The 24,188-nt window shown below is 51.2% G+C and overlaps 1 protein-coding gene across 1 annotated transcript in view; it reads left to right on the top strand.

The window, feature by feature from the left end:
• The first annotated feature begins 9,124 nt into the window (after nt 1-9,124).
• Nucleotides 9,125-24,188, top strand: part of LOC100898665 (BTB/POZ domain-containing protein kctd15-like) — a 38,891-nt gene continuing 23,827 nt past the window's right edge. Inside the window, exon 1 of the mRNA XM_003748423.1 lies at nt 9,125-9,390. Coding sequence (XP_003748471.1) covers nt 9,278-9,390 — 113 coding nt within the window. The 5' untranslated portion in view covers nt 9,125-9,277. The remainder of the gene's footprint in view (nt 9,391-24,188) is intronic.

Genomic DNA, 24,188 nt, shown 5'->3' with positions numbered 1-24,188 from the left:
GGGAGAGGGCGCCGCGCCGGGGCTTCATGATCGGAATCGGAATGGTCCCCGGGCTTTCGCTTGTCGCCGATTCATTGATCGTTGAGGTGAGCTACGGAAGTTCATCAATATTAGACTTTGACCAGACGGAATAATCTCAATACCAGCCGTGCGGGCGCTCCGCGCCAATCCTTATTTTGCTGTATCTACAGGCATTCACAGGAGTCACCATGTGACAGACTTTGGCGCATCATTCCAAGTCGGCCGACGGGAATGCCGTCGAAACATTATACCGAGATAATTTGAGTTTGCGCACTTTGACATGTTTCGTCAGTTTTCCACCCGTGAGGTTCTAAGGGATCGAGTGCCCCATTGGACTATTCGTTATCGGTTTTCGCCAGATCTACGATCCGAGAAAAAATGTCACGGACAGGATCCTAAAGCAAAGCTCCTCTTAAGCAAAGCATCTGTTCTCCGAGGACAACACATTGTTTGTTTCATTCAATGTTAATTTTCATTTAAGGGGTTCACTACTGAGAGAAAGAATTAATCAAGTTGGATGACGTCTTCCGAGGCATTTTTCCTTCTATCCGTCTATCTAGGTGGAAAGAAGTTTCCTTTCTTTAATTAAGTTCTCCGCAACAGAGATACGAAAAATCGAAAGAAGATCAACTTGCATTCTCGTTCTCCGGAAAAATAAATCACCACTGCTAAATGTAAACCTGTGGAGGGCATAGCTAATCGTTTTTGAGCAATCTCGCTTCTGACCATGAGTCTGAAGCCAATCTCGTTCGCAGCCAATGAGAGGACGATGTATCGGTTTTTCGAAGTTTATCGAAGAACGGCGCATCAAAACGGAAGCAAACTGTCGGCGATTACGGTCGATGAGTGTCCTCATCGGTCGGAATTGTAAAATCCTCGACATCGAATCGAGTACGCTAGCAGTAGAGCGTACTGACGGATGGAGATCCCAGATCCCAACTCACCTCAACCCAATGTGAGCTTTTCTCCCAGCAGGAGAATATATGAATGTCTTCAAGATGGTTCAAAATTTCGCAGGAGCTCGATGATTTTAAGTGGCCGTCTGTCCCAACCATGACCTAGCCAGGTTCAATCAAGTAATTCGAATCTCCTCGGAGAATGTACGTCCGGGAAGGAGCGCAACGAGAGGCTGAGAGAGGACACGAGCCATCAGGGCGACAGGAGCTACCCTGCGCCGCCAGCAGAGATCGCTCAGAAATTGCAAAGGCGTTTGTGGAAGACAGAGACGTTCACGCAAAGCAATCCGAGCTCAGATGAAGCCAATGGAACGATCCACACATTCTCCTGCTCTCAGCCCATGAGGAAACCTCCCAGACTCCCAACTCCAGCTCTTCCAGGGAGAAATCCCAGTCAGGCTTGGGAGGTGGATCGCGGATCAAGTTTACCCGGTTCCTCGGCTTGACGCATTTTGGGCCATCCTCGTAGGAGTTGCCCGATTGACACGTCGAGAGCGCATACTCATGTGTCGGGTGCTCTGGGACCCTCCGTCATCTGATGAGCCAGGTTGCGGAACGGGGGAATCAAAGAGAGACCAGCTCGGATCACCGAGTGATATGTGAGCTTCACTTCTGATGCGACTTGGGTGCACCCGTGGAACATCCGGAAGGAAATACGGGGAGGAAAATTGGTCGTTAGAGAAGTATTTCGCCGTGAGAGTGGGATTGGGGAATGGGTGCCGCACGGAAATCCAGGGTTGGAAAAACCTATGTCGAGGTGTCAGGAGGTGCTCCATTGTGAGACAGGGAACTCGGTACGAGCTCTCCTGACAAACGTTTCGAGGATGCTGCAATCTCGCTGCCGGCTCTATACCATCGAGATCCTTGATTCTCCATGAGCAGAGCCCTCTGACGGCGGGCTTCCTATATAACGTTATTATGAAAAGCGTCTCTTCTGGAGCGCCCATCTCAGAACAGAGACGCAACTCGAGCGCAGAGGGAGGGTCAGGGGGCGAGCCGCGGATTTTCCTTATCTTCCACGGAAAATCTCTGGAGCAGACTGTCCTAGTCGAAGTTGGACCATCGACGAAGATGAACGAGAACCCCAGATTCATCCTTCGAAGAGCTCCTAGGATCTGCTCGACGACGCGATCCCCCGCCGGATGCCGCGGGCAAGGAACGGAAAAGGGTGGCGCGAATGATAGTCAGAGTTGAAATCTTCCGAGGTGACGTTTTTGATAATTAAGATCGTGACGGATTACAGTGATTGGAGATCCCCCTCCGATTATTAGGATTTATCATGCTCTGACCGGCTCCGTTTCCCTTATCAATCTACTCTGTTTGTGCAGCCAATTATGACGACGCAGATTCTTTTCGTATTTGGAATATCTTTCGCGAAAGAATATCTTCCCCAAATGCACGCTGCTCTCAGATTAAAACTCCATAGATCATAATCTGTCCTTATCTTGCCTCCACATTGATTGTCGGAAAATCTGGTCTCGAAAGATTAGGTACGCCCGTCGATACACATAGCTAGGATCTCATCAGTCAGCGAGATGATCATTTTTCATTCCGGAATAATGAAGCTGGCGAAGAAGAAGTGTGCGCGTCAGAAATCTTACCAGGAATCGCGAATGGGTGTCAGCTCGATCTTGAGCCATTGGAAGATAACGACAGCGAGATAAATCGTCTCGCTCTTCTAGCGGAAGGGTGCTTCATGTTTTCGTAATTTCGCTTTGATAAAAAAAAATGCTCGCTGCCGTTTCAAGCACTTACGTGGTATCCGTATCACCAAGCTCTCAAAAATTAATCCCCTCCTCCGAGTAATAGTCCAATGAAGAAGAATTTACATCCAATCGTCTCCTGCTGATGCAATCTTGATTGCGTTACATAAATGAGATCCTCATCACTCATAAGAGAGACTCCTCCGACTTCGATAGCGAATAATATTCGCTATCAGAAGGCACTATCGAGCTGCGCTGGTGGCTCATGAAGGAGTATCCATGTTGGACTTTCGAAAATTGGAGAAAAATCGTTTGTGAGAGTTTGACACGTGTTTCACAGCAGTGCTTCGAGCATTCGAATTAGGAAATCGTCTGTTCACTACTCTACGGAATGAGCCCATGTCCGCTGATGATTTTGTTGGCGGAGAGTAATAACGTCGATGAATAATTTAATGATGAAAAATCACAAACGTTCCCCACGAATTCCTCTCTATTGAATAAGAGAAAAGCGGACGAACTGTCTGATGTATTCGCTGCATGCTCGCGCTTTTCGAGTGGAAAAGATTTGTACGAAGACTTGTTGTTCGGACGCGGATTCTCGAAATCCGCCCAATGAAAAAAGCGGAGCGATCATGACTTGATAAACGGGATTCTTGGTGTTTCCAGCGCAAATTTCGTTTCCCGAATGCCAGATGCCGGGGCGTATCTGTCCGATTGTGAGCAATATTCCTGACAGATGGACTTTTGGCTCTAACCCGTAGATCAGAGTCCGCTGAGTCAGGCCGCGGCTTTCTGCGGTCCGAGACGCAATGTCCCGACGGGCCAAGGGGCGGACGACTCCGACCGGCCAGCCTCTCGATCGCTCAAAAGTCGGCATTGTCTTATTTCTGCCGTAGGATTTGCGTTGTCCGCCGTCGTCGAGCAGCGCTTGTTGTTAGGTTTGACCGATCACCGTAAAATGGCTACTGATACGTGACCAGAACGCGTCGTGTTCAGACCACGCCCCTAACGTACACGACATTTTCGGACCGGGGACCACCGTCGCGATCTCGGAAGTCGAAGATTAGATCTATCTTGAAGGGTTATTAAAGTGTCGTTAGCTCTCTACATATGCTGGGACGAGCGATTTGAACAGAAGCGACAAACAGAGAAATCTTCATTAGAAGCTACCTACGGCTGAAGCGAAACATGCTTTCTGGCTCCCCGACGTGTTATGATTTATTTCTGTCGGCATGCGATAAATGATGGCCGATAAAATTGATTCGCGTCGCACCGGATAAATATGAGCTGCTGATTTGACTCCCAGATTGAAATTGAAGACAGCCTTCCTGCCGGGATAATGTCTCCATCGAGTCCACTCGGAGTGTCCGTGAACCTGGACCGCACAGAAGCGACTTGAATCGCGGGAGGAACCGCCGTGTTTACTTTCGAGAATGGGCATCCATTCAGAAGATTCTCGATGATGGACTTCGCAGAGCGCGGTGAGAGATTGATTCGTTCCGAACTAAAGATGTGAAACAGATCAGTGACCAGAAAGAGACGAAAAGAGACGCGTCAAGACTGAATGACAGGAGCTCCCTGAGCGTCTTAATTATAATATTGTGACGAGGCGATTCGAGCTGCAACCGAAAACCGGTGAAGCTGTCACTTCGGCGATGCTGAAATGCATTTACACGGACGCGCGCACACTCACGCGCATACGGACACCGGGGTTAATAAAGTTGTCGACAGAAATGACCGCCAAATGACATGTCGTTGTCGTCGACGTCTTTTCCCGAGTCATCACAGTCGGTACATGGAGCGACCGCGCTGGGCTGAGGTGCAAAAATGAAGGATTCATTCGAGACCGCAAAACCGACGATTTCGCTGTCCGCTTATATCAACAGAAGACGCAGAAAACAAGTCGAAGAAAGAAGGCGAAAACAACTCGTTCGACGTTGATGAGCTGGGCTTCTTCTATCACCAGCGGAGCACTGAAAAAAGGAGTGTCAGTTCGAGTGATGTCCACTTTCCATGTCATGTTCTAGTCGTGATCGCTTGAGATTTTCAACTTGCTCGTCGACTTCTGCAGGTGAGTTTGCGATCATCGTTCGTCAAAAAGTGTTCAGCGGAGGAGCGGACGGATTTCGACGGCCAGCTATGAACAAGCGGATCGGGGAGAAACGCCTCACGTTGAGCGACTCGTGGAATCCCATGGTGATGATGATGGTATGAATCGAAAGAAATCCGAACGACGCATGCGGGTGCTCTTGGGAGGAGTTCACAACCCAAAATAAGAACGACTCAGAAAGTCGTTCACGTTTATTACGACTGGTTCAGTTACTGCTCCGATCTTCACGGTTATTCCTGATCGTTAGCTATCGCGAATCCTCTGATTTGCTCAGTCATTACGAGTAGTCTCTTTCAGGGCAATAAAGAGTACTGTTCGGCATATCATTAATGGCTAGAGCCCGATTCGGGCTTCAGAAGTTCAGCACGTTTTCTCTCAACGCGGAAAACGGCTCGCAGCGTCGAGTCTGGTTGTCGAAACCTGAGAGAGATCAGGATTACCATGAGGATTGTGTAATCCGTCAGGGGCTAAGCCAAATGGATTTCGGATCAGTGTTTCTGTTCTCGATTCCGCAGGGAGAAGCTCTCCCTGTTGTATCGAACGTCGAGTCGCGACCCCCTCGACCCAAGCGGAATCGTCGGACACATAGACGCCTCCGATTTTCAGTGGCTGGAAACGTCGGCTCCTAATTGAGACAAAAACCGCTGATTCCCCTATCGGTGAGATTAACTCAAAGCATGAGAGGCTAAAAGAAAACTTCCCGATTATCGGTGCTCGGACCCTTCCGAAGGAGACAGACTCGGCTCCATCGTCTGCTCGTTTGTCGGTGCGCAGCCCCGCTCGGTCAGACGATAGGTATCTCTACCTATCTGACCGTTCGTCTGTCTGCCTTCCTGGGCACCGTTTCTTAGCTTTCCATGCCTCCGTCTTCGTTTTCCGTGGGAGACAACATCCTCAAGTCGGAGCAATTCTCTATCAAGAAAATGTCCTCATACCGTCGATCGATACGCCACTCATCATCGTATGGGTTCAAGGAGCTCATCCTCGTCAGATGCACACTCCAATGATGACAGAGCTGCGATTTGGAATCGCACATCCGACAGTCAGCATTTGCAAAGTCTTCCATGCTCCGCAGTCTCCCTTCCGATTGCTAGAGTATCTCGCTCTGGAGGATCAGGTTGACATCGATGCAAACTGCGATCGACGCTTACTAGGTGAGACACGTGCCTTCGCTTCCTGCTTGAGTCTTCGTTCGATTTGGTCTCTTAAGCGCGGGCCTCGTCCACAAGCGAATTCATGCAGGATAATGACTCTTCGAGCGTGATCGGTAAAGTAGAAATCGCTCGGAATCCGGCTAACTATCATGACTACGTCATTCCGATATTCCTCGATGCATCATGTAGGCATTCTACGACGCCTTCGTCACGAGGAGCTCCATCGCTACCTCAGTATTTACATTTCGCACAATTATGAAGGAGAAAAATATCGCCCTTAGGGGACAGAGCAAATACAGCAGCGCCTTCCTCTGATCGTCGTCTCACAGATCATTTTCACGATAAGTTACGTTAAATTGTGTAACGGCGACCGTGCGTGACTCGCCATATCTCGGGAGCAATCTTATTGAGTCCGTGATTCTGTATTGATGGCACGACTCCGTAATGGAGCCGATCTAAATAATTTCGTATCCTCCTTCGCCTAATGATGGCAGTGATTCGGGACAATACGAGAAAACCGTATTTCATTGTATATCTTATCGTATCGATGCGGTGGAAAAATAAGGATGATCGGAGGGAGAGAGCGTCAACGAGGTGTCTCTCGGCTCCCTGCGATCCATTGCAGCCAAGCTCCCGCCTCCCTTAACTCGCTCACGAGCTCCTCGTGATTCGGAGTAAATTTCATCCGCAAATGAGAAGGATGGCTTTCCTCGTGAGGAAAACCGTGTTGTCTTCGACCATGGAAAAACTGGGAAACCGTCCCGGTAGCGCTTTCGGATGCATGAGAGGAGTGTTTCGAGGCAGGAGTCAGGGTAGAGTTCGGACCCAAACCTTTTCCAGGAAATGGTTTCCATAACGTTTTCGGACACAGAATCTACCCAATCCCTTCCGGGGCGCATTGGATTGCTGTGCCAGGCTCTGCAAATGGTCGACGAACTTCCATATACGACCCAACGTCAAAGAAGCAAACACATGCTGGGCGGAACAAGTTGATTGGTCCATCCTTGTGTCTGGCTGGCAGGGTTTAGTTTTCTAGTTCAACCGGATGACTTCTTTTTGTCACTCTGGGTTTGCCGAACTCCTCTCTTAAAACAATTCTTTCCCGTTCCCCGCTTCCTACGTCTCAGCACTTATGTTGAGTTGCCTGGCCTACTAGGTGAGCTCTTCGATAGGCCTTGTCTTCAAAGTTCGGGACTCCCGCAGAGCCCTGTGGGGAGATCAGCGAGTTCCTTATGACACGGAACTCATGACGTGGCGCCCATCATCGAGCTAGAGTAGGTAAGTTGATTGTGTGGGCGAAAGTGGGATGCGACCAGTACTCTCGGTCCAGACGGCGAGTCGGTAGTCTGACAAGGTCCTGGCTGCACATTTCGGGCTGTGAGAGCAGAGATAGAATCGGTGGATCTCCCAGTCGAGGCTTCTCCTTCGTCCGAATCCGCGTTTCCCACCTTCGGACAGACCGCGGGATGCTCCGGGATTTGCGCATGATCCAAGAACCGATCCGGGCTCGGATGATTCACCTACTTAGAGCTACTCTGAATGAGCTGATAGATGCTATTTCGATCTGTGATGTCGCCCCACAGCGGAGATCTGGAAGCTTAGAGCTGAAGACCATGATCAAAGCGAGTCTTTTCGGTAACGCCCCCTCTTCAGCGTTCGGGCCTTGATGATTTAATCGGACATCAGAAACTTCGGAGAGGAACTCCGGAAGCATCCGAAAGAGAGCTGTCGAGCCAACTTGCTTGTGGTTGACGGAAAGCCTCCGCGGAAACAGACTAGCGGAGGTTCATATAGATGAACATGTTCACTTCGACGATTGATCTCCGAGGAGCCCGAGAATTATGTTCAAAGGCGGGAAACAACATTATCTGTCGGAACGAGTACCCCACATCGCTCGACGAATTCTCCATTCACCCTCGCTCCGATTCCGGCTCTCCAGAAGAGATACCCGATCCGATCGGTCTTCATTGCTGCCGACGATTCGGTGATTCTCGGGGACTAGTGAGAACATGACCTCCAGCAGTGAGAGGTTGATTCCCATCGTATATTTTTTTTGATCCATGGCTCGTTCTGTAGGGGAATGTGAGGAGCTATCACGATCAGATCGATGGCGTCGCGATGCCTGTCTCGATCGAGATTTGCTCGGTCTCCCCGCAAAATAATTTCAAAATGAAGCTCGAACGTATGCGATAATGATGCAGCTTCCTTTCCTCTCGGGGCGGATAGCCTCGGCGTCGCTAGCTTGGAGGGATCGCGGCTTCCTGTTGTCTACGGCCGCGGCCCTTGTGGTATTCCCCCCTGGGCTAGGTTGGAGGCGATCCCGGGGATCGGATGTCCCCCTTCCGATTGTTTGTAGTCCAGCCATAGTCACACAACTCGCTCGAATGCTTTGTCGAAATTCTGGGGACATATCGCAATTATTCGGCGCTGCTGGAGCAGCCGAGCCACCGCTCGAGGAAGCTTCTTCCGATTCCGAAGAAAACTTGAGTTCTGGAGTTGCGGAGAATCATCTGACTGTATCATAATCCAGACTTCATCGTTTTTCACACGATCGCCGAGGGAATAGAAGCCGTGCGGAGAGAATTGGAGCGCTGAAGCTTCATCGTGCACACAGATGGTCTGGATCCTGCCGCAGGAAGAGCGTGAATTTTGTTTGGTCGAGCAGAACATCGGTTGCGAGCGGCAAAATAACCCATATGGCTGGAGGACCGCCACTGGAACGACTGCTGGGCGAATTCGGCTTTGGCAATTCGTATTGGCTCTCGTCCACCTGAGTCGTTTTGCCTAAGGCTCTGTTACAGAGACAAAGAACCTTGCAATTGCCCTCTGTTCCGCCCGGGGCGCGATCAAACCGATGTGGACGAGCAACGGCGAGTCTTCGTCGGATGAAATTCCAGGACCGTTTTGAATCTGGAAGCTTTTTGGGGTTTCCGGTGTCCGGTCGCTCCCTCGTTCCCCAATCGCGGACCGAGTGAGTATTCCTCATGAAGTCTCGCTAACGAGCTGCGAGACTTTTCTGGGATAGGGTCTCTCTACAGGTGGATTGTGGAGCGACGCAGCTGTCCACAATCCACGGCTCGCGAGCTAAATTCCGCCGAAGGCAAACTCCCCACTCTCCCAAGATTTCCTCACCCATCGCTCCTCGGGGGAGAGGGCAGGCAGCTCCTTCGACCAGATGAGGCAGTGTTCGCATGTCAGCGCGACGGGTTGCGTCGCTCTGCTTCGTGAAGCCGACTCGCACGTGATAGACTCTGATTGATTTGCTGTTGTTTCGCTACGGAGTTGGAAAGAGTGAAGAATTCTAGGTCGAAAACTTGAATCGGATGCCAATTAATGTCTCGGGCGTCCTCGTGTGAAAGTAGAGGAATGCCGCATCATAGTCCTGCCGATTCCCCGGTGCCCAGTCCTCACAACCTCGTTCACAACGGTAGGAACGTCGTCAACAGGTGGGTTTCCGCAATTAGACGTTGAATTGGAAAGTGTCCCTCTCACACCCGGCTGAGCTGGATGATCGATCGTATCCAAGTGTTGCTACCGTGGGATTTTCTTTCGATGGACAATAATTCGAGAGTACGGAGAGAGTTCAGAGCAAGGTCCGGCACCGCCAGGTGCACTCTCGCCAGCGCGTGGTTCATTACGTTATCCTTCGCTAATTTGAAGGAGCGGAGATTCTGGATATTGTTTCTCGATGACCATAACTCGATTCATTTGAGAGGAATTCACTTGATCCTTCAATATCAATTTAAGGAACAAGATTGATGGTGTGCGCAAATTTATCTTGTTCGACGGTCACAACAGTTCAAGTTTCTATATTCCGCTCCAAGATAAGTGGCTCACCTGCGGCTGTTTCTTAACCTCCTAGGTATCCGACAGAGACGCTAGCACATCATAAATTTGGCGTAACGAAATTATCTTGTCAATAGAACGCCGTACGTGTGTCCCTTGAAACGATCGTCCCCTGCTGCAAATGAGGGATCACAGATAGATGATGATAATATCAATAACTTGAAGCTACATTTCGATGTCCTCCAGAGCATAAGCGCTCCGCGGCCAAAATGTGTTGAGATCACCGATATACTACCTGAAGCCATCGGTTTTTCTTGACTTCCTAATCCTAGCCTCACCCACGTTCCCCCAATCCACGGTATCGTCCCCCGCAGCGAGAAGGTTGAGTAGTTCCAGAGATCAGGAGTCTCCATCGCACGATGATTGACTTGTGGATAGGGGGATCCGTCCAGCTGATGGAATGGACGTCGACCGCATGGAAATTTTGGACGGTCGCCAGTCAAAAAGCTTGCTATCATGAGAACGAGTCGAGCGGCATGGGTGTATATCCCGTAGAAGCGTATAATCCGCACTACTGAAGTCCAGCCAGATCTGTCGCACCCGGAGGAGTTATCTCGGGAGGGCTCGAGAAAGCTCTTTCTTCGTCTACCGAATTTCTCATAATTAACTCCAGTGTCGGACAAACTTTCCCAAGTAGGTTACGCGGATTAGTGTGTTGTCGTACGAAACGGAATTCTAGCGCAGAGCCCCTCAGGGTATTCAGCATACGAGGAAGGTCTGAGGGACCTATGCAAATGAAGCAACGATTTCACTCGAAGCAGCTCGTCAGAAAAACTGAGAGGGCTCCCGAACAGGGACGAGCGCGGGGAGAGATATCGGCTCACTCGGACGTTACCAACCTGCCGATATGCAGTGAATGCTATCAAGCAGATCTTTGAGTGTCGAGAGCAGAAAATTCTGCTCCTCTAGAAGAATAGACCCCGACGATAGAGAGTTGGACAAACAATAAAGCGCGGTACCGCCTCCAAATCGGCGGATCCACAAACGAACGTTATCTCCGTTCTCGCCGTTCCTGCTAATTGTTCTCTCGCCGCTCTCTCCGTTCCACCGGCTTGATCTTCTAGCTTCGGCTCCTCCATCCTCCGCGACTTCATGTAATTGAAGAATCTGAAGAATGGCACTTTATTCCTACTTATCGACTGTGCTGCTGCCACGGGAACATGGTTGTTAATTAATTCTAGATAATTGATGCAGCTCGTCTATCATTCAGCTCTTCAGTATCGTCCGACGAGTGTCCGCCGTCTGTCCGGCCCGGAGCACCATTGTGTATCGGTGGCTTTTGTTTGAGTTCGAAAGCCTACGATCGCCGTTCACGGCTTCTCACGGACAACAACGCGATAATGTCTTCTCGTGTGACTCCTCGGGAAGTTATGGAGGCTCCGGCTTGTCAGGCGTCATTGTCTCTGCGTTCGGGGCTCCTCAGCCATTTGCGATCGAGAGCTAATTATTATGCGTCCGGGAACGGTAATGCCGTCCGCGCGTTTGTGCTAGCCCCCCGTTCGATGCGACTGACAATAGGAACTCAACACTATTCGGGAGACCTGTCCTCGCTCTCGGGATCGTTCTGGAACGTCGTTACTCGCGGGTCAGCGTACGGGTGTCGTGTTTTTTCTCTTTTCGACCAACAATCCCGTAACGCAAATAACTCGATTCCACCGTACGCCCGCCATGTCGCGTTTCTAGTCGTGGTCCAGAAACGCCGCCGCCTCGAATAAAAAATTGAAAATGCAACCAACTCGGCTACCAAATGAAGAAGCGACAACGGCGGCACGGCGACATCGGACGCGCCTTATCTTCTTTCGTGCGGTGTTACTTGATAACGCTCAGTTACGGCTGGAGCGTTTTGCGCTACTGGGACTGCTCGTTCTCCTGCTTCTGATCTATCTGAAGCGCGGCGGCGGCGGCGGCGCGACGTCTGCGCGGCAATGCAGGCTAGGTCGCCCGTCCTACGGATTTCGCGCATGGCGATCAGTGTGAAAAAAAAGAAGGAAGAGAACTCTGCAGAAGTGTTTTCAGCCGACGACTTATCATCGACAGTCATTGAGCGATCACCGGAAAATTTCTCGCTATTTTCGTGACGATCCTCTCGATATTCGGAAAGCTCATCGGCAGAACAGATTAATCGTCGACTATTGATGTCGGCGCTCGCAATTGACAGGATGAATTTGAAACGAATCCCAGTGAGAAATGCCGTAAACGAGATGATCTTGCCGATTATTCTACGGCGGCGATTACGACCTGATACGGGGGATAACGAACGCCGCCAGAAGCGTCAATGCTTGCCAGCGGGGATATTTCGAGCGTGGATACTGATTGAAATCTATCCGCTCCATTAACCCTTTTCTTCTTCCGATTGACCACTGCGAGATTTCGGAAAGATCACACATCGACGGCGACACTGACCGGCGCGCGTCGTAATCAAAACAAGAGCCGGACGAATGCGACAATGACAATTTACATACAGAACGCCGGTGCGGCGTCAACGACCAGAGCGGTGAGCCTCTCGCTCGCGGAGCTCCGACACCGCTCGCTCCGAAAATGTGAGCGTTTGTCTCTGCAAAGTCGCATTTATTTTCAACACTCGAGAGATAGACGATCCGACGAGCGAGCAAACTAGCGTAGGCAGACAAGGAGGCATTCTGCAGACAAACTGGCGTGGAATCTGTCGAGCTGGGTTTCGCTTGAGGCGGGCAGCGATCCAGCCAGCTCGTCCGTTGGTACTAGGCTGCCGGCGATTCCCTCCAGGAAGTTTCTCCTTCTCTCTCGGTCCCAGTGCTTCAAAGTCGATGCTACTCTCCGCCTCGGGCACAGCCTGGGGGGGTCGCAAAGGCTGCAGCCTCACTGACTGACTGACTGACTGACGGTCGGCTAATAGGGAATATCATGGAGTTGAACTGTGTTTTTTTCTCCGAAACGCCCCGGCTTCATCCCATCGCAATGCAGACTATATCTCTCTCTCTGACATTCTCCTTGACATGCAGCGCACGTCTCGAACTGGAAATATCTCGCAATCGGTTCGTACTCATGACCAGGCGAGAATCGAAATCACGAGCGCTTAGAGATTCGTAATGGTCGGGATTATTGGTCTTCGCATGCGAAAAAATCCCGCATCCTTCTGGTCTTGGAGAGATGGAGCCATGTCACAGTGGCCTGACCAGTATCTGGCTTTGGGATGAGCGGCGTGATGCTCCTCCTTCGATAGATGATCGAAGTCACCGGCGGATACTTCATACGAGAAGATTCCCCTTCAGCGTACATCTGACGTTTGACAGATGGTGTTCGAGCGGCAACGCATGGAAAATTTCGTTATGGAGATTCTCCGTGAGAGACTCTCGTCAAATTTACCACAACGTCAGTTGCTGTCAGTCTTCTAGTTGACACCCAGACACCTTTTCCATTGGAGCTCGTCAGTTGTCAAGACGCTCTTGCCGTCGATCCGCCATCAGCTGAGCCTGCCGGATGCTTTATAATCGGATTCATCTTTGTTGCCGTGGCCGCAGCCGATGAACCACATTACGTTGGTTCGTTGACTGTTCGTTCTATCCATTGGCTGTTCGTCATTGGTGCACCTCAGGCGGGCAATGCTCAGTAAGGGCGCAGAGAAAGAATGAGCCAGCCACTCAGTCGGCCGAAACGGCTTACTATTACGATCACTAAAACCGAAGCAATACTAAAAAAAATAGATCTGTGCAACAGAACAAAATACAACTACCAAAAGCACACTGCCAAGAATACCTGCTGTGACTAAGAAAAATCGAAGCGTTCGGAACAGCGGGCCAGCGAGGCGAGTGCCCATAGAATCACAATCTGAGTCTTAAATTGCTCACCGACGAACAGAAGGACCGTGCTGACTACCATCGATCTAAGAGAAACGCATCGAAAACTCAGTGAATTCGAGTTGTTTTACCACTCGTGCTCCCAATCTTCGCCTGGATTAGCCGGGTCACACGGTGTCTCTGCCAGAGACCCCCGCTGTTTATCTCCCACCGACCACAGAGTGGCGCCCATACGCAAAAGGACGGCCAGTTCCGCAAATAAATAGTTCACCTAGCGTGAACCCTTGCTCGGTGCGCTCCGGACCGGTCAAGTCGAGCGACGTATCGTGTCGCACGAAACACCGGGGCACGCGACGGGCCGAAGATTAGTAGCTTCGCCAGGGCTTCATATCTTTATCTCCAGCGGGCCACTGTGAGACGCAACCGTGTGGACTAAATCAAATTGACTACCGACCAATTGGCGATTTCTGGTCATCGTTTATTGCAGAATGTCGTGTTCGCACACAGCGAACGATGGGACGTCTGTTGGTGCATTCGAGCTAGTCTGTCCACCCATTTGTCGGTCTGCGCGTGCTCCTCTCAAAGTCTGCAGTTTCTGTCCTGTATGCACGGCGAAATTTCCGCAAATTCGCCACGGGGAGAACGTCTGGGCACACACGCAGATCGTTAAACCACCCGAGTCGCGATCGTGTATTCGTTGTCGAGACTCCGCGGAATCCTCGATCGGACATCAAGCTCTTGTTTTCATTCTCATTTTACTTGACTGATTTATGGAGGAGGTGCTGCAACGATGTTTGCGTTACTTCGATGCTGACACAAGCTGTTATTATAATTGTAAGTATAATTATCAATCTGGGAACCGAAAGATTGTTCTTTTGTTCTCCCTGACCCGATCGGCTGGAATTCGCGGTCGCTCGTTGTGGTCACCGGTGGAGTGGACGGTCGCACGGCGGCGCCGCTACGGCGCTGTCTTAGCGACTCACTGAGAATTTCGGCCTCGGACGTTCTGATCAGAAGAAGTTTCTTATTATGATCCGGATCAATATCTGTGTGCTTAGCACAGCCTTAATCAACGACAATCACAGGGTGGTCCTCGAGGAAAAATAATACGTCGTGCGACGCATCGAAAACGCGATGACTACAAGTTAAGCCGAGAAGCAAGTCAGTCAGCCAGCCAGCTCGCGAATCTGTCGGGTGTGTCGTCGATGAGAACAACGATGACGGCGCCCGGAATTAACGGAAATATCGGAGAGTTTTGTTTTTAGATCATTCTTGGGCTAACACGCCCTGCTGCCAGTCTGTCAGTCCAATTGTTCGTCCGACTGCTCGTCCACACGCTGGACTCTGTCGTTGGGCCGTCTTTTTCCTGCGGCGAGGCAGACTGTTGAGTGAGTGACTGACTGACTGAGCGACCACCATCTGTTTATCCCTTGCGTTGCTTTTCCCGTGGTTCTTGTCGCAGCCAACCTGTGTTTATTGTCTGAACTCGCCACCATGGGATGGCAGATGTGGCTGCAGCGAAGGCGTCGTCCGGAATCTCGACCCCCCGTCAAAGAGGCGGGTCGACGGTTGAAAACCGCGGAAAGCTCCTGGATGAGGAGAGATGGAGTTTCTCGATGGAATCACCGGCATTTCATGAGGCGAACAGAAAAAGAACGAAATTCACTCATTTCTTTGAAATTAGTTAGCTTAGGGAAGATTTTGCGAGGGTCGTTGCGACCGCTGCAGTCTCGAGCCAGCTGATGCGTCTGCTGTCCTCTTCGGATCGTGTCCGACACTCCTCCGATCTTCGGATTCGTATCCTTACATCCCAATCGACGCTCCGAGAACATATCGCATGTCGCGGTCGATGAATGAACTTCGAAAATGAGTTCTCTTGAGAGAAAGGAGCTTTGTAATATGCTCGTGACTCCCTAGCGGATAATTCATTCGCGGTTGTGACGAGGGTCCTGCCTTCTTGTCCGAGCCGCATTGTTGGGCGATCGAATCCAAGAAAACGATTCCGAAGTCTTGGGGAATAAATCGAGTCCGGAGGAATACACACGCGATCGACAGAGATGTAAACGATACGACGGATGAACCCGAAATAATCCTATCACGGAGGCAAAGCTGAAAAATTCCAATGATTCGCAAAAGAGACATCTCCAAACTCGCTTGTCGATCGATTCCAGCGCAGCTCTGTCTTCTTATGGCGATGCAATAACTCCTTGAATGCCGCGCAGCTTGACATTCGCATGCTATTCTCTTTTGGTGTTCGACTACGTTATATGTCTTACTTTCGTGCTCTTCTGTAAAACACAGTCCCAAATCCGTTTTCAAGGGTTCTTCTATTCTTCTCTGCTTTCTCCGTCTCGTTACTTCTTTTCATGCCGCGCTTTCTGTTGGGACTCAGGAGCACCGTCGTTAGCTGAAGAGGCAACCACTAGGTGACTGATTACGGATTAGTGCCGGCGCAAGCTGTCAAAAATCCGTCGCCGAAACGAAACGTTCCTCTTCTTAATTCTGGCTTCTGCGAGTCTTGCTCTGCGCTCGCTTTTCACGTACCGAGTCGAACGGAATCGAAGCTGCTACACGGGAGGAGAAATATTCTAAATCAGAATTATCTTTCGATTCGGCATGCTTAATTCGAACCATTCTTCCCATCGTGTCTCGATGACCAGCATGAGGGCGCTATTCATGGGATCGAGCTTTGCATCGAACACATTTAAATGTGTTTAAATGGAGACATTTATTCGTTCATAAATGCCTCGAAATTCGATAACACCGACCGGAAATGTCGCGCGCGTCCCGAGAGATAAGCCTGAGCCCCTCGAACAAACCAAAGGAGTTTATCCATTAATTTCTTGTTCCTCACACATCTATTTCCTTCCTTTTGCTGAACGTATTCATCGGCCGATCGTCGACGGGGAGTTCGGACCGATCCTGGAAGGTGTGTTGACTAAGCGAAGGAGCTCATAAATTGTTCAGGCGGAGCAGTCGAACGCTCAGACCACGTCGAATAACTCAATGACATGCTATCGGACGACTCGTCTCGGCTCTGTGGACATCTTTCGTGGAACGAGGCGGGTTCCTTCAGATCTGAAGCGCCTTCCGTCGCGCTGAGAAGTCGTATAAACTCTTCGAATTCTCCAAACGCAGCGATCGGTCCGTAGATCGCCGAACCTTATGAATAGCAACAGATTCCCGAGCGATAGGAAACGATTTACGAAACAATATTGTCTCCCGGTCTAATCTCGTTCCGTGAGAAAATTCAGAGAGGTAATTGAACTACTTATGGTGATATACGATAGTGCCCCATCGCCATCGTCGTGTCATCGCTGAGAAAAGATCATTGGCGTCGAAGGAGTCGGTGCACGTTCCCCGACGTTTTTTATTCCCTTATCAATCCCGATCTGTAATACGATACAATCCGATTTGGAGGATGAAGCGATTGCTTCCATGTCCGAATCGATTGAGTTTGAATCTTCATTAGTGGCCGGAGTTTGTTTTGTGGAAAGCAAGCCGAAAAAATATAGGGGAGATATCTTAATTGACACCCTGACGTCTGCCTCCTCTTTCTCCCTCGGACGAGTCCCCGGGACGACGATTAAAAGCGGCCCGCCTCGTCCCCAACTTCGGAGCTCGCCGTAGCTCAGCGTTCGGGTCCGCCGACATCTACATACAGGAGGATCTGTTCCTGCTGAGCCTGAAGTGAGCCCCGCTACGCGGAGCAATCGCTCGGATAGAACTTGTTCGTCATTGACATCCGAACAAACAAAGATGTCAATCGCTCTAGCGAGCGAGCGAACGATTGTCGCTAAACCGCGAAGAGCTTTGAGCTCGGTGCTTTCTCACTCCCCGCCCAGCTCGCACGAGATGTGGTGGGAACGAGCGTACGCTGTCGGCAATGGCAAGTGAGCCCACACATATCCAGCCGAGCCTTGGGATAGGGAAACGGAAGGGAACGACGAGGGTATAGTACAAACACTCGGTGTACATATCGCATTGAAACTCGCTAGCTGATTGGTGGGTACCGAGCGCCTCCGGCACCTCGGCCTCTGTTTGATATTTCACATAAATAGCCCGCGGCCAGCTGCTTGTTGGGGAGCCTGGAAAACAGGGTGGGCGAGGGGCGCTGCGACGACGACAACAACAACGTCTATGTCGACGGCGACTATGATGAGCGAGGAACGACGACGATGATGATAACGTTGTCGACGCCCTCGTCGTCGAGGACGAACTAGATGAGCAACTCAACTCTGAGAAACAGGAGTAAGACTTTGAGCACGTGTTTGGAAACTGTGCGACTTACGGAAAACCGCCTTCGGGTCATTCCTGAATTTCACGGATTCCCTTTGCCGTGAGGCTGACCGTGGGTTTTCTTTTCCGAAATCATCGGGGTTCGCCGCAACTCGACGATGGGAATCGCTCGAATCGAGTTGGATTGAATTGAATCATCTACCAATGGAATTCGGAACGCAGGATTCGAGCACAGAGCGGCAAAGTTTGATCTTCACGAAGCATTTATCCTCATCGTTCATCGAGCGAGTCCTCGGTCGTCCGAGCAGCCGATCGAGAGGAAGAAGTATGGTCATGTTTCCGCCGAGGAGATGCGAGGTCCTTATCCGATGGAATCGATTCGCGTACTCCTGGCGTACGGGGCTCCCTCCCTCGACGGATCTCTTGGAGAAATCGATGCGATAGCTCTCTGGAGTCATCCGTATCCCACTCATGAAGTTCCCACTCGCGCTCATTTTCGCCTCCGCTCGTCATCTCTGTCTGATATCGAATCTACCGAGTGTGCTTGCGCTCATGATGACAAGCCAGCGGCGGCGCCCCCGCTGTTTACTCAAAGGTGTCCCCAAAACCCTCTCACGCCGAGCGGCCGGAGGAGGCTCGAGGGCTTTCAAGGGCGAGTGAGAGGGGGGACGGAGAAGTATGAATTTCAGCTTGAGGCGACCGAGTTCTGTGCGAACGCCGAACTGAAACTCCCGCGGAAGAAGACGGCAGCGTCGATTGTCAGCGAATCTCACGGACTCAGACAGTCGGTAGCAGTAGTTCAGTCGACGTCGCAGAGTGGTCGGGGATCGTCACCGTCGAACAGCCCGGCAAACTCGGTAGCTAGCCATCCTGGGATATTGCCATCTCTTTCTGGTCGACTCTTATTGAACACAGCCTGAAGCAACGAGCTGCGTCGTCTATCTGGAAGTGTTGCCACAGTTGCGTGAGGATGGATCCTCGGTATTCTACTCTTCCATATTGCAGTCCTCGGGCGATTTCGATTCGACACCGACCGACTTGGTGGGTGGGCAGGCAGCAGGCGGGCAGGCGGTGGAGCGAGCGAGCGACGAGGAAGCATGATCTCCCGCCATCGCGCGCACTTCTCGGCCGGTCGACTTCTGCAGCCGCAGCGGCAACTAGTGCTCGTGATCCGGAGAACGACGACGTTAATAAAGAAAAGTACATACACTTGTTTGGCGAGTGGGGGACGCGTCGCCGGAGCTCGCTCTCCTTCGCGTTTCCTGAGTGCGACGTGGTCTTGGGTTCGCTCGACAGCTCCACCGCATTCCTTCTGTGGAAGACCTATGAGCGCGAACAGGTGGCGGGATACACGTGCGTCCATCGTCGGGCAGGGGGAAGGGGGCTGGGGACAGGGAGGGCGATCCGTTCCCGATCGTACCGCCCGCCCTCGGACGTCTACCGAAGACCTACCCGGTCGTCATCGAAGACGCTACTTGGGGGAGTCGTGCGAACGAAAGACACCTTTGCGATCCGTTAGGGGGATCACGGCTCGAGAGATGGGCCCGAGGGATTCGGGGCAGGTGCTCGGAGGAAGTTGTGGGACCCTCGCGAAAGTCAGTCAGTCAGTCAGTAGGTTGGACGGTCGGTCGGTCGATGTTTTCGTCCGTCTCTTTTAGCGTTTCTCGTACCAATATGTCCACAGTGGGCTCGCCTCGGGCTGAGAAGCCTTCATTGGCGGAACTTGGCCGCGGGCACGGACCCCAAGGCCCCCATCGCCAGCCCCCTCCCCCATCCCGAAGGTTCCTCCCAAGTTCTCCCCCCTTGAGACCGGAACCTTGCGGCACTTTTCGTCCTCGAGTTGTTTTTCATTTTGGCCCTGCCGGCACCCGGAGGGCGTCCTGCCCTTTAAGACTCTCTGTCTACTGGTTCTCCTTGTTATCATGGCGCCGGTTACGCTTTTAATATAGAAAAAGAAAACGCCTGAAAAAGAGGAAACTCTCAAGAAACGAAGCGTCGAGAGGTGCGTTTGTCGTCGATTTGCTTCACTCATCGTCGCCGAGTCGACGCCTCTCCGTGCCAAGCGATGGGAATGCCCATGTCGGGAGTAAATACTCCCCGGGGAAAAAGATCCGGAACTCCGGACACTCCTCATCGCTAATTGCTGGAATGGAGGCGAAGAGAGCTTCTGGTCCAACTGCCCTCTATCCGCGTGGATGGCTGGCTGGTGAGACGGGGTCGATCCTCTCACCCTCCCCTGCGCCAGAGGGGAGCAACGGGAGGAAGAGTGTAGAACGTGGAGGTGGCATTTGGGGGATCGCCCATCCGTCCGTCGGATGGGGCTTTAGGAGGCAGTGTTTGCCTCCGCGTCGCAGCACCCTCAGGGTATATCGGATAAAAACCTTGTTAGAGATGTCGGCCAGGCCCAACGCCTTCTCGGGGCTCGCCCACGGCGAAATAATATATAGAGTTTGCTGGAATATTTGGTGCTAGAGATGAGAGCAGGAAAGGAGCCCGAGGCCATGCTCAGCGAAAGCTCCAGAGCGGGTGACACGGAGTACGAACTAACCGCGTCCTTCAACGTTTCCTTGCCTGACGCGAGGTGCGGCGGCTTTGAGCTCCTTTCACGAGTTGACAGAACGAGCTCACGCACTTAGTTGCCCCTTTCCCTGAGAGCCGATTCGCTACGCTCCGAGCCCGTCCCATGTCAGCTGGCCGAGAAGCAGCTCGATGGTTTCCCATCCGTCGACCGGACGAGGGATCGAGGGAACACGGGGAGGCGGTGCATAGCGAGCGGGGAGTTTCGGATTCTGTCAGAAGTCTTTCGGGATTCCGCGACACACTGGCTGAGAAAACGGACGTAGACGATACGGCACGTTGTTCGCGAACGAGCGACGGAATGAATCGAATGATTGAAATGCGTGTTTTGAACGTCCGCTTCCCGACATACGCTGGCCTGTGCAGATGCAGTGTTTATCTTAGATATGGAGGCACTGCAGCGCAGCCTCGGGCGAACTAGGGATCCGCGCGGATGTTCGGACGGGAGGGGATATTTTTCTTTTAAATCTCACTTTAATATTCCCTTCTTCGGTGACGACGGCAACGGAGTTCCGACTCCCGCCCGCGCGGCCCTTTTACTTGTGTATCTTCCTTTGGCCTGGCTGCTGCGTGCTGACGCCCGGTGGAGGGAGCGCCGGAACGGTTTATGACGATCGCCGAATAGTCGAGCGATGAATAATTCTGCGTTTTCTTTTTCGGCATTTCGGCGCCGCGGGAGAACAAAGACAAGAAAAAACGGAGAGGTCGCTCCGTATCACCGCTTGGAGCGTGCGCAACACGGGCTTTCTGGGAACAAGTGCTATAATAATCGATAGTCTTCCCGTGAGCGAGCGGTCGTGCGTGACAACGCATGTCTGCGTATATGTGTATTTATTGAAGCTCAATGATCGCGGTCGACTTCGCTCTTTATCTATTCGCTTGGTCAAAAGACTCTTCGGCTTTCAACGCGTTTGCTTCGGAATGCTCCGCTTTGCTGCTTCTTCTCTCAGATATGCACGCTTATACGCAAATCGACACACGCTTACAGAACGGTCTGAGAGAAGAAAGAAGGCAACCAGGAGAAGAAAAAATGGTAGAGAAAAAACCCGAATCGTCAGATCTTCCCTCGCGCAAAATCGATGATAACATTCAAATGACTACGCGATCGCCACTACCCCAGATCGGTGATGCGTTTGCCGCACCGTACACGCGCTTCGATATTCCGAGGGATTTTTCTTTTTTTTTTTGTCTTATGCGACTTTTCTTCGTCAACGGAAACTCTACGGCCACTCCTTCTCCCTCGGAGGACGAGAAACCGCAATGCTCGAACAGAGCTCGGCACGGGACTAGTGCCCCAGCGGAACATTCTGAAACAATGTCTGACGAGAAGTGGGAATCGTCGTTCGGCCGGAAATGCTGACATGCTCATTAACAGATCCTACTTTCTGTTATCGTCGAAGAGCAGAAGTGTTAATTTTCCTCGTAGCAATCATTCTTATTACCCGTCCATCCATCGATTATCGCTCTCCCAGGAATCAGAATGATCCGTGTCGCGTAGAGCAGCTTTTTCGAATTTTATCGCTCGAGTTCGACTCCTCGGACGACTCATGGATGGCTTCTCGGTCTGAGGTCTCCAAAAAATATTCAACAGGGACTTATCGGAATGGAGTCAGGAGAGTGGATGTCACAAAAATGCCATTCTCTCTAGACGGCGACATGGGTGCGTTATCGTAAGAGCGTTTTTTATTGGCTCTCCGACGAAAGCGTGCCAACCACGACAAGAAATTTCATCGGGCCTGATTCCTTCTTCTATGCTTCTTGTTTCATCGAAGATCTGTCGCGAATCGAGGCCCTGCTAGAGCGATTCGAACAGCAGAAGCGGCAGCTGAAATTATTACTGCATAAAAAAATTTCTTACGCTCCCCGCTCCGACGATTTTTTTCTGTGTCTCTTCATCTGCTAGTTACGCGGGTCGACTCCGGTATCTATTTCATCTGATCAGCCAACTGTGCAGAAAAATCTGTACGATAATTCGATTTCCTTCGCTTAATGCCTGTACTCAACGTTTAATATGGAGCGAAGAAAGACGACCCGAGACATCTCTCTATGGCGAAGACCTCATCGAAGGTATTTGCTCTTTCCGATTAATTTCTCGGGACTCCCCTCAGAACTTCACGAAAGTCTGCAGAACACGCGTCATTCTTGCTTCGGAGATTCTCCCCGCAATCTTCGAGCTGCACGGAAATATTCCCGTGAAAAGTATGAAAATATTCTCGCATCGACAGCTCGAGTCTTCCTGGTTTTACGCATTTCTCAGGAGGAGCAGACGCTGGCGATGGAAGCTTGTCATTTCTAGACAAGCGGGTCGTTGGAACAAACGACAACGTCCTGGACATTGTTTCACTATTGGCACGCTCTGGAACCCGCGATCCGCTTGTCGTCTTTTTCTTTCCACCACTAAAAAGCAGAAAGTAGAATACGGATGGCCGAACCCACTTTAGCCACGTGCGACAGAAATCGCTGGAACCGAAATTCCTAGGGAAGCATATGGCGCTTATCTGTCTTCTTGATATGTCGCTTATTGGGTGAATGATACGTCGCTCGGAGTGACATCCGGAATCTTATTTTCGATCGGCTGCACAAGACGTTCGGAAAAAGGCCGATGGGAGTGTATCTCAAATTCGAGCCCGGACTCGTGGTATATACTTCTGCTGCCTTTCACGGAAGACGAGGATTCGTGCCGGTCGCTAAATGCGCAGTGAGGAGTCATTGATTGAACCCCGGTCGACGCACACAAGTTTCGACAGGAGCTCGACTCAGGCGGAATTTCTGAACGAGTTTTTTTTGTACTGCTGCCGGCCGTTCGTCAAACTCAGTCACTTCGATGCCGCTGCGTCGCGGCCGCACTGAAAAGATGAGTGGTACCTTTGAGCTGTGAGTTTCCCCGTTGTTGATCATCTTCGTTCCATCGTTTCGTTTCCGTAACCCGCCGAAATGTAGAGCGAAAAATCAGAGTGACCATCTTCGACACTTCGAGAAGCGACCAGCAGAAGCTACGGCTGCGATGCCGTTGCTTCAATTTCAGCAAAACCGTCTGCCTCGCGAATCTTCTCCGGCTGTGAATCCGATCTCCAGCGAAATATCTGCTACCGTTTCTGATGTCGCAGGAATCCAGAGTCCCTGGCTAAATGAAGGAGCGATGAGTTCGATTCAATGACTAGTTGGCGGGGTCGGACAACTACGAAACCGCAGAGAAAGTCCGAGTTATTGAATATTCAGACGTGCCGGCCGGATCGAGCGAGAACATCTCTCCGGACTTGCTTTAATGATTCGATCCGTCTCCCTACCTCTATGAACTGCCCACTGCCTCTTTGGTTATCCAAAAGAAAAACACGGTCAGATCCTCTTTCATATCTGGTTTACGAGAATCTAACGAGTTGCGAGAAGCACTACATTCGCCAGAAAACGCAGAGATAACATCACTTGCTTTTACGGACTGTTGGTCAGTCACTTGTCGAGTCGGTTGATGCGCAAGGTAGACGGACAGTCGCTGGGTGGACAAACAGGTGTCCAACGAGCAGACTGAGCCTGAAAGGTCCGTCGGACTCTTCGGCCCGCGACGGGCAGACGCGAATTTCTCAACACGAAGCGGAATGCATCCGTGCGTTTGTTCTTGTAGCCTGTCGGCAACGGTTCTTCAAAGTCAATTAGTCTACTCGTTTATCTCGCTTACTAAAGTTATCCGCGGATGCCTTCTGCTTCTTCCCCATGTCTTGCGGTTTCCCTGCTCACTTCAATTATTCAAGTTTCGACAAGCAATGCGTAGGATACTTGATCTTGAAATTGCACAGAATGAGAATCCTCGT

This window comes from Galendromus occidentalis, unplaced genomic scaffold (genome assembly GCF_000255335.2).
Source record: "Galendromus occidentalis unplaced genomic scaffold, Mocc_1.1 scf7180000077530, whole genome shotgun sequence".
NCBI lineage: Eukaryota > Metazoa > Arthropoda > Arachnida > Mesostigmata > Phytoseiidae > Galendromus > Galendromus occidentalis.
Note: the sequence above shows the minus strand (reverse complement) of the source record. Positions and strands in the feature narration are given on the sequence as shown.